The 10000-nt window shown below is 44.8% G+C and overlaps 1 protein-coding gene across 1 annotated transcript in view; it reads left to right on the top strand.

The window, feature by feature from the left end:
* nectin1b (nectin cell adhesion molecule 1b) overlaps nucleotides 1-6674 on the top strand; it is a 55461-nt gene extending 48787 nt beyond the window's left edge. Inside the window, 1 exon segment of the mRNA XM_060076145.1 lies at nucleotides 2264-6674. Within this exon segment, the coding sequence (XP_059932128.1) occupies nucleotides 2264-2769 (506 nt within the window). The 3' untranslated portion in view covers nucleotides 2770-6674.
* Nucleotides 6675-10000: the final 3326 nt, after the last annotated feature.

Genomic DNA, 10000 nt, shown 5'->3' on the forward strand with positions numbered 1-10000 from the left:
GCTTTGTAATCTTTCCTGTCTTTCCTTTGTTCGATTGTAAACAGCAAATATCTCCAGAGATGTTTGAATCTATTTTAATTAAACTCAGCCCAACCTAGTGGTGAAAGTTGAAGGAATACTGTTATATGTGGCTATAGGAGATATTTAAGTAGCAAAGGCTTTTTATCGAAGAAATGTTGTTTGTTTTGGAAGAGATTTGAAAAAGCGGTGCCCCGGAACTTTTACAGATTTTTTTTACAGATTGATATGAATGGGATTTGAAACAAATACATAAAATGCCCTACGTAGAGGTAGGATATGGTCATTGTGTCAACGCCCCTAGCTGTGGGCTGCCTTCATACGCAGATTGTGAAGCGTTTGTCTGTGTCTCCTGCAAAAGTAGCACAGTCTCTCACTCTGTCTCTCTGTCTCTCTGTCTCTCTCTCTCTCTCTCTCTCTCTCTCTCTCTCTCTCTCTCTCCCCCTCTTCCGTTATTCCGTTCCTCTCCTCCCACAGCGTTTGTCTCTTCCCTCTCCTCTTGGTAAACACTTGGCAGTGTTTTTGCCTTGGAAGGGGATGCACGTCTCTCTTCTCTGCAGGCTTTCGCCCGGGCCTATCTCTGCCGTGCTTTCATCTGCCTCTCAGATAATAACACTCCCGGTGTTTAGGGTTTGCCGCAGCCCCTGTGTATTCAAAGCCTCAGAGTTAAGCTTGCTATTAAAGGCGACACATTTCTCTAAGCCTCATCATAATGTAAGAGCAGTTGCGTTTCCCAGTGGCGAGCCCTTGTTTATTGCTGGCGAGGGGCTCTGGCAGCTCTGCAGCGCCGCGAGGTGAATGCTGAAGGCCCGGCCCCAGATGTGGCGGCGTTAACGGGAAGCGGGACAATATATTGTTCTGTGTTTCGCTGGAGGAGGATTTGCGAAGGCAGAGATGCCAGCCCCTCTGTCTCTGAGCTGCGGAGGCTGGCGAGGTTCATAGCGTTTGTCTTTGATGGCGACGTCGTTAGTCTTTGTCCCGGCCTGGTCCACTCCACTGGAAAAAAATCATATTTGACTTGTTTGATACTTTGCTCTTCTCTCAACCATCTCCGTTTGTTCTGTTCTTTGCTCTGGCTGGCTGGCCAAACATCCTTCATAATGTATCTGCAATGTGTTTCCCATCATGGCATGCTCTTTTAATCTGCTTGGCTGCTGCTAATCATTGCTGGCAATTTTTTTTTCTGTTTTTTATAATAATCTCCGCTAAATCAAATACAGTAGGGGCATTATTGGGTTTCAAGAGATGCTACGCTACGATGCTATGCTCCGTATCATCTCATAACAAACTGTTTTAATACATGGATGTCTAGAGAGAAACTGTGTGGAAACTATCTCGTAACCACCAGACTGGAATGAGGGCCACTTTTAACAAACCCACCCACGGCATAACGTCGGTTTATTTTCCTTTTTGGCCTTCAAATGGAGGGTTAGGGTGCATGATGTACAGCCTAACTTCTCTTTAATCAAACGCGACATCCCCCTTTGTGACGTGCTGTTCCTAGACCGAGACCTAGGCCTCCTCTGTGTTCCATTCTCTTTCATCTTCCGGGCGCGCATGTTGTCCATCTCGTACCGTGCCTCTCTCGGGAACCGGCCGGGGTCTGCTATTGGTCAGGAGAGGGTGGGCCGCTTGGGTCGCTGGGCGTCGCCGTGTGGGGTGTGCCTCGGTGGCTGGGGTGGGAGGGTGTCTCCTTCTTCCTTCCTGTTGCGTCTCCTTCCCCCAACCCCCTGTTCCCAAATCCATCTTTCACACTAATCACAGCACCTCCTCCTCCAACTGCACACTGCGCCTCCTCCGCTATCTGCTCACTGCGCCTCCTCCCAACCGCGGTGTGTGCCGTTGGAGGGAGACGCGGGGGACACACGCCCAGCTACCACCTCCTCCTCCTCCACCTGCGCCTTCCTTCCACCAGCGCACCGACACACTGCACCTCATCCACCCGCACACAACGCCTCCTTCTTCCACCAGCGCACCCACACACTGCACCTCCTCCTCCTCCTCCTCGTACCCGCGCACTGCACCTCCACCTCCTCCTCCTCGTACCCGCCCACTGCACCTCCTCCTCCTCCTCCTCCTCGTACTCGCTCACCGCACCTCCTTCTCCTTGTCCCTGCTCACTGCACCTCCTTCTCCTTGTACTCGCTCACTGCACCTCCTTCCCCTTGCCCTTGTACCTACTCACTGCACCTCCCTCCCACCAGAGCACTGACACACTCCCTTCCATTTGTCTTTTCCCACCCAGAATTCCCTAGCAACCCGACCACCGGGAGCACCAATATCGAAGCCGAGCCGCACAATATCGGCCTGGTGATCGGGTGCGTGGCGGGGGGCGTGGCCCCGCTGGTCCTGCTCGCCGTCCTGCTCTTCGTGTACCTGCGCCACCGCCACCGCACCTTCAAGGGCGACTACAACACCAAGAAGCACGTGTTCGGCAACGGCTACAGCAAGGCCGGCGGCGTGCCCGCGCACCCGCCCCTGCCCAAGAACCTGCAGTACCCCGAGGACTCGGACGACGAGAAGAAGCCGGCGCAGGTCATCGGCCAGGGGGGCTTCGAGGGGCGCGAGCGCGACTTTGACGGCGAGACGGAGGACCTGAAGAGGCCCTACTTCACGGTGGACGAGGGCGAGAGCCGGGACTACGACGAGCGGACGCTGGCCTTCCAGTACGACGCCGAGGCGGAGATCGCTGACGACATGATCTCCCAGACCGACGGCTCCGTCATTTCTAAGAAGGAGTGGTACGTGTAGTGGCCGGCGTCGGACGGGGCGGCGTGGACGGGGCGGCGTGGACGGGGCGGGGGGGAGGGGGGGGGCGGCAGCGTGCGCCAGACCAACCCTTCAGACCAGTCCTCCTGCCGCTGTCCTCACCTGCAACCCTCTCCACCCACACCCCTCCTCACCCCCCTCCACCCTCACCCTCACACCGTCACACCTCCACTCGCTCCCCCCCCCCCCCTCCCTCTGTAAATTTGCCCAGTCACTCATTGGCTCTGAAAGCCTCCCCCCCTAAACTCCTTAACCTCTCCCAGCAGCATCATATACCCCCCCCCCCCCCCCCCCGCTCATCTCACCTAATGTCCATGAAAAAAAAAAAAGGTCAAATAAAATAATAGCAACGTGTCAATCTTCAAAGTGCTAGCACCATCGCCTCGACCACGCAGCATCTCGGTGTCCTGAATTTTTCTGTGAATGAGAGCAAAGAATACAAAGACAAGGTACGTACTGTGATTGGTTCGAGAGCGCCAATCACCATTGACTTTGAAATGGTGAGGGGGGTGACTGTTTTATTAATACTGGTGTATTATTATTATTTTGTGTGTATTTTTCATGTTATAAATGTATTAAATGTATAAAAAAAAAGTGACTGTGGGAAAGGGGTGTATCGGAGTGTGTTCGTGAAAAGTCCTACACTGGATATAAGAATCTTGTTTTTCATATTGTGTTTTGGAATATCATTGTCATTTCTTTTTTTCATGGTTGTTTTTCTAAGGCTTCTTTTTGGTATGATTTCAAAAGTGAAAACAGAATTGTGATGAAATGTCTCACAAATTTACTGTTGGAGGTATTCACTCAAATGCTTCAGAGAGAGAGAGAGAGAGAGAGAAAGAAAAAAGGACAAATGGTCTAAAATACTTCAAGATCCTTCTGCTCTTGGCCGGATTACAGGGAACACAATGCTTAGAGGCGGTGTCAGTATCATTTGCAGTGATAGCGCCAACCGTGTCTGCTCATTTTGACATCAGCCAGGCCCGTTGCATGCTACGCACGTCTTGTCACCACCTTCAACGCCCGGCACAAAGGGGTACAAAGGGGGCCTGCACTTAAGTCCAGGTATCGTCGTTCACTATGTAAGTAATAGCAGAAACTCCAGGCTTTTTGGTGCCCAGCAACACAAATGCCACTGATACCACCTTTGCATTGTGTTCCAATGCCGACACACCGGCCTAAGTAGGCCCCCGCTGGGCTCCCAAGTCCCTCGCTCAATAGTTCCGTCTCCTTCCCCCTGACAGATTTTATTTCTTTGTTTTAACAGAAATGTCGCGAGCACAATAGCGGTGGTGGTGGTGGTGGTAGGAGGGGCGGAGGGTACTTTGTCTCAAACGTTTTGAATTTGGTGACCGAGTTAGATGAGATGGATTTTCGTTGAGGTCCAGGGACGTTGGACTAAATGTGCCTGTACAAATAGAACTGTACAATTGACCACTGTAATGAAATGTTTTGGGGTTTTGTTTGGGGGTGACGTTTGTCATAACGATGTGGATTTACTCGTAGTTCTTATATTTTGATTACTTTAGCAAATGGATGTAGACACAATGTGGTAGGGATTCCCCGTAATCATCTTGATGGTTGCCCGTTGCACACGTCAACCGCATCATCTATTAGGTATCCTCTGTCCATGCTGTGGACATACAGAGATTGTCCTCTCGTAAATTATTTTGTTTTTTATACACACCGAGCAAACATTTATAAATGTATGGGGAACTTAAAACAAATAATTCAAACATTAGCCATCCTGTAACACATTATGACTACATAATGGCCGAAAGACTGAAACATTGATATTTTATTTTTTTTGGCCTCGTAAATGAGAAGAATACATAAAAAATATATATTATCTGAGATACAAAAACTACAAAGGAATGAATGCAACGCAAACACAAAATGACATAACCAACCTATGGAAATACGAGAGACCTGCAACAGGAGACCAATCCGTGGCGTTAGTATCTTACTAGCTCTGAACAACTTAAATAACTCATCAATTATTTGATGCATGATTTTGTGTGGGAAGAATGTCGCTTTAATTGTTTGATTTTTTTTTACTTCATTTGCAGCTAAAAAAATTATAATAATTGCAGGTTTAATATTCTCTGGTATGTGTGCAGGAAATGTGCAGCGGTCAAGCATTCTGCAGTTCATAATAAAATATGTGTTTAGAAAAAAAAAATACACATATCTGTCAGAGCAGATAGCCTTCAGCTTGCTAAGGTCAATGTTTTCCAAATCCTTCAGGCGTGTCTATAGTATCTCCCCTGATCATGAACTCCACGGGCTTCGAAACACTGCGAACGTACGTTCAACTCACTGAACAAACATCCCCAAAAATGTTATTGCGAGCGAAACGGAAGCATCGTATTTCCCCTCAAATCTTTTCCTAAATTTGTCAGCCGTATTACTTTCGTAGGTGTCCTGTGGTTCTGCTGGTGTACTGTGGGTGAGCTACTACAGTAGTTCTAGAAAGGTACAGTCACATGGGATTTAGGTTTACTCCAGATGACTGGACAGCCAATAGGCAGTATCGCAGGTGTTTCGCTAAATATGAACTAATATCTTTTAGTTTGATGTCGTTAGCTTTTGATAACTGATATGCAGTTTCTTTTATATTTAGTACCACACCTTAGCTTAGATTAACATGGAAAATTAAAGAAAGTTTATCCTTGCATTCAGTGATTCAGTGCCTATTAAAGAGTTTAGAGAGTCTATTCAAGAGAGTCCACATTGTTTGGACACTAGCCGAACAGCTTATTCATGTCATGCAAATTTAAAATATAAAATATGATAAATTGCAGTTTGTTATTTTTAATCCGTTACGTTTTTCTGAAATAAAATCATGTGTGGTTTTAGATGGAATATCCCTGAAGGGGAATATTGCTAATAACATTTCAATCATGATGCTAATATCTGTCTGTACTCAATACTGGGAAAACTAATGAAATTATGTGTCGGTATAAACCTGTAAAAGATACCTGAGGGGTCCCAGCTATTTTTTTCTGTTCAAAATGGAACACTTGAAATCCTTACAGGAGGTAAAAAATAAATAAAAAAAAGCCACACATTGTTGACTTTCGAAAGCACAACTAGACAAGCTGTTTGGACATATGGTTTAATAATCACAAAGGCAATGTTGGAACAGGCCGAGAAACAAAGATCAATCCTGCTCCTTGTCAAGCACAAATCAATACTTGCTTTCATTTAAGTTAACCTTATTAAGTTGTTTACTCTTTCTTTTATTTTTCTCCTATTTCCATTATGAAACAACTGCCACAATTTTTTTCTGGACAATTTCAAAGAGTGAAAAGACTTGGTGGTTCTTGTGTTTTATTTTATTTCGGTCTCCATTCTCTCTCTCTATACTAGCAGATGTAACCATTGTCTTAATGCTGTCGGGGTGATTTAATTTCAGATGATTTTTGTAAAAGCGAACTGTAACTTCATTCCATCCTGCTCACGCCAAGAGTTCACATTCCACTGTAAATAATGTACATACCGTTGAAATTATAGTGGGGATTTATTTAGGGAAGAATGCATAGGAACCGTGTTCATGTAAAATATTCCTGTTTGGACTGCAGATATAGCCCTGGTAACGATGGATAGACAAGAGGTCAATGTATAGCTCATGTCCAAAGTTTCGTCAAAGATGCCACTCTGTTTTTTTGATATATGCCACTCGCGTGTTTGTGGTCATTTAAAGGGGTGTTGCATAGATTTGTTGACTCGATGTTACGGCAGAAAGGAGAGACCTGTTTGCAGCCATGTGAATGTATATTTCCTGAGGGTGTTACAAGTTTGAGAAAAAAAATCATGTTCAATTGTGATGACCCAGTGAAGTAAACTGTATTTGTTTTTGAGCATTAAATGATTTCAATAGTCAACGATGTTCCCTCGCTACTCACTGATTGGTTAGATGAGTGTGGTGCTGAATTCTGATTGGTTCCCTTGTTAACACATAGTCCTTTTTGTTTGCTGATCAACCCATACTTTTTAATAAACAAATGAAAACATATACCTATACACTACATTATTATTTATACACATTTCTCTACATCCCAAATGTTCAATATGTGTAGAATCAAACATATGAGAACATAGTCAAACAAGCAGCAAAAGCTTCTCAACAACTCAATATTTATGGCTGTGCAGGCAGGATAGTTTAGCCCGCCTGAGTAGTAGCTATGGGGCTCAACAACCTGCCAAAAGGTTCCCGGTTTGATCCCTCATGTCCACAAGCTGCACTAAGCCCAATCTGCTCCTTAATGACAGATACCTTAAATCACAGCTAGGCGACTCGTTATGGATAAAAGTGTCAAAGAATGAAAAAGTAATCGTAAATATCCTCTCAGATAAATAGATTTATTGTGTGTGCCGGATGTTACTGGAGATTGGAAGCCCTCTTCAGCTGCTTCTGAAAGCTCCACCACCTGCTCCTGGTGCACATGTTAAACTTGAATCTATTAAAACTTTAAAGCAGCACACTCCGCCAGTGAATGAATGAATCAACTCCACACATGAATATTAAGTCATTCAGCAGAAGCTTTGATCCACAGTGACTTATGGGGAAGTCTGATGCATGTCTTTGAGGAGCAGGTAGGGCCATCTTTACTCAAGGATGCCTACAGGGTAGGCTGTGGAAAAGGGGGATCAGTCCCATTCAAACCCCCGTAGCCATTAGACTATCCTACCCCATTTGGCCCGAAACCTTAGCCTCAACCTCGTTCACCTTCCCGCCACAACCTACATAATTCCTGTGCTAAGGATTAACTAAACCTTCAGCTTCATCCTTTGTAGAAAAATGTAAAAAAGGCTGCCTATGGCGAGCGGCCAACGCCGGGGTAAACACAGGAGGGTATGAAGGACGTCTCATTACCGCAGCAGTGGGGCCAGAGGGACGGGGCCGGAGATGGAAACAGGGGCCCTAACCCAAGACGTCCCCCGCATCAGTCCGCTGGGCCCCCAGAGCAGACATCTTAACCACGATCCCTTAGGCCGGGGCCCGGGGCCTGCAGCTGTAGGCTGTGCCTCCGCTGAATGGGCCCTCTGTTGCTGTAAAGGGCCTTTGATGGAGTGTAGAGTTTTAACATGCAAGGCTCGGCGGAGCCAGAGCGGTCGTCTGCCCCTCATTCCGAGGAGGAGGCAGAGGAGACGGACCACACAGGCTGAGATGTGGTGTCGCGTGGTGGGTAAGACATAGGTCCGCCCTCCCACAAACATAGGAACAGCAGATACTGATGGTGCTGTGTACATGCATGCATGTGTAAATAGATGCATAGATGCACAAATACATTCTTTCATATGTATATGCTTGTGTGCATGGATGCAAATGGTCATACACACATGCATACCCAAACATACACACTCACGCAAACATAAAATACATTGGTACTAGGTTTCCTTTAGAGAAATGGATGATGTTGATAAATAAATACACTTATGATCAAAGGTACAATGATACAATACTAATACTGTGGCAGTATTGAAGAAGGCCTTTGTTGATGTTGAAGATGGCGACGGCTATAGAACAACATTAATGTAATGTAACATCAGGTCAAGTCATCAATATCTTCCCTCGTCACCTCTCTCCAGCACCGCAAACATAATTGTATCATTATAATATCATAATTCAACCACTCAACCAAGCCAGTGGTTGCCAAGAATAAAAAGGGGAATAACGTTACCAATGTGGAGAAAACAGGATTGGTAAATTGTGAATATTGAAAAGGATTTTAACAAACCATTAACTCCAATTATCACCAAAACGCCATGTCGCAGTCGGGTAACATGAGTGTTGCGATATGAAAGCTACACCGTGTGAACTGAACTCTTAAACAGTGTGGGTGTGCGCTTGGCGCAGGTGCCAGTACAAAACATGACCCGTGAGTCTGTTTTAAGTTTTTTACCATCGCTTGCGAGCGTGGGTTTGAATTCTTGATCGGATTCTACGCTCTGTTTTGAACGAGTGCAGTCCAAAAAGTACACTTTCAACTAGTACTTACTGAAAGAGCTATTGTATTCTCTGTTCTGACCAAGGTCTCTTTGACCCACAGCTTACCCTTTCATGGTATTTTACAAGCATGAGAAAAACCCATACGTTGTTATCGTGTCTAGCAGTAAACCTGGTACGTGCTGTAGCCTAGGAGCCTCGGAGCCTAGGAAAGACTTATCTATCTGCTTTGTTTGTAAAGCAGTTGGATAAGTTTGTTTCTCACTTTGGCTAACAGCATCTCCTAAATGACTACACTTAAATCATGTGTCTTAAGCTTCTCCTCTTTTTACACTCTACAGTACTAAAGTCTTCTTTGTAATACAGCACTAGTAATTACCACACAACTAATCAAAGGATTCAAAGGCGTCATATCAAACTGATTTCTTATTGCAGTTTGATATTGTGAGTGGTGGTTAAACAAAAACCTTATTTTTCTTAAACGTGATAATATGATTCTCACATAGTAATCTGTCATATTGTCACCGCTACTAAAATAAGACTGTCATTTAGAGTAACCAGGAGTAAAATCCTATGTTTTTTCTGTTCCAGCCTGCTCCAGCAATTTACATACAATTTGGATGCTTCAAAATAAAAAGTAGTCACAAGGCTCAAATTAACTAATAATAAAGCCTGTAAATGTGTTTTTGTTAGAAGGCAGTGACACCAAATCGTGGTTTTGATTGAATGTCCACATCGGTTTTTCGAGTGGTTAGCGTTGAAGGGCGTGTATTTTTTCAGATACATAATCCCAGGCTGCCAACACTGCTTTGGTTCTGCTATTGTAAATAATTTAATGAGATTACAGATCAACCAGAAAAGTATTATGCTAATACGCAACACAACATATGATCTCTCAATGTGGATCACACCCAGAGTTCAAATAGGAAGTCATGGAGTTAGCTAGATGGTTAGTAAACCAAGATATTGGATGGTTAGCTACAAACATAGCAGGCTGGCTGGTTCTAGTAGGTTTGCTATCTATTGAGCTGGCAGGAACGATATCAACTGTGCTACGTGGTTAGCCACCAACATAGCTTGCTGATTAGATACCAACTGACCTAGATGGTTAACCACCAACATATCATCTCTGGTGTATTCCACAGTGCTATTTCTGTTGCCTTTTCTGTTTCCTAACTGCCTGTCTTTGCCAAAACCAAAATATTAAACAAAAATAATCATTAAATGTTTTATGGATTGCAAACAGAAAAGAGACCATAT

This window comes from Gadus macrocephalus, chromosome 16 (genome assembly GCF_031168955.1).
Source record: "Gadus macrocephalus chromosome 16, ASM3116895v1".
Classification (NCBI taxonomy): domain Eukaryota; kingdom Metazoa; phylum Chordata; class Actinopteri; order Gadiformes; family Gadidae; genus Gadus; species Gadus macrocephalus.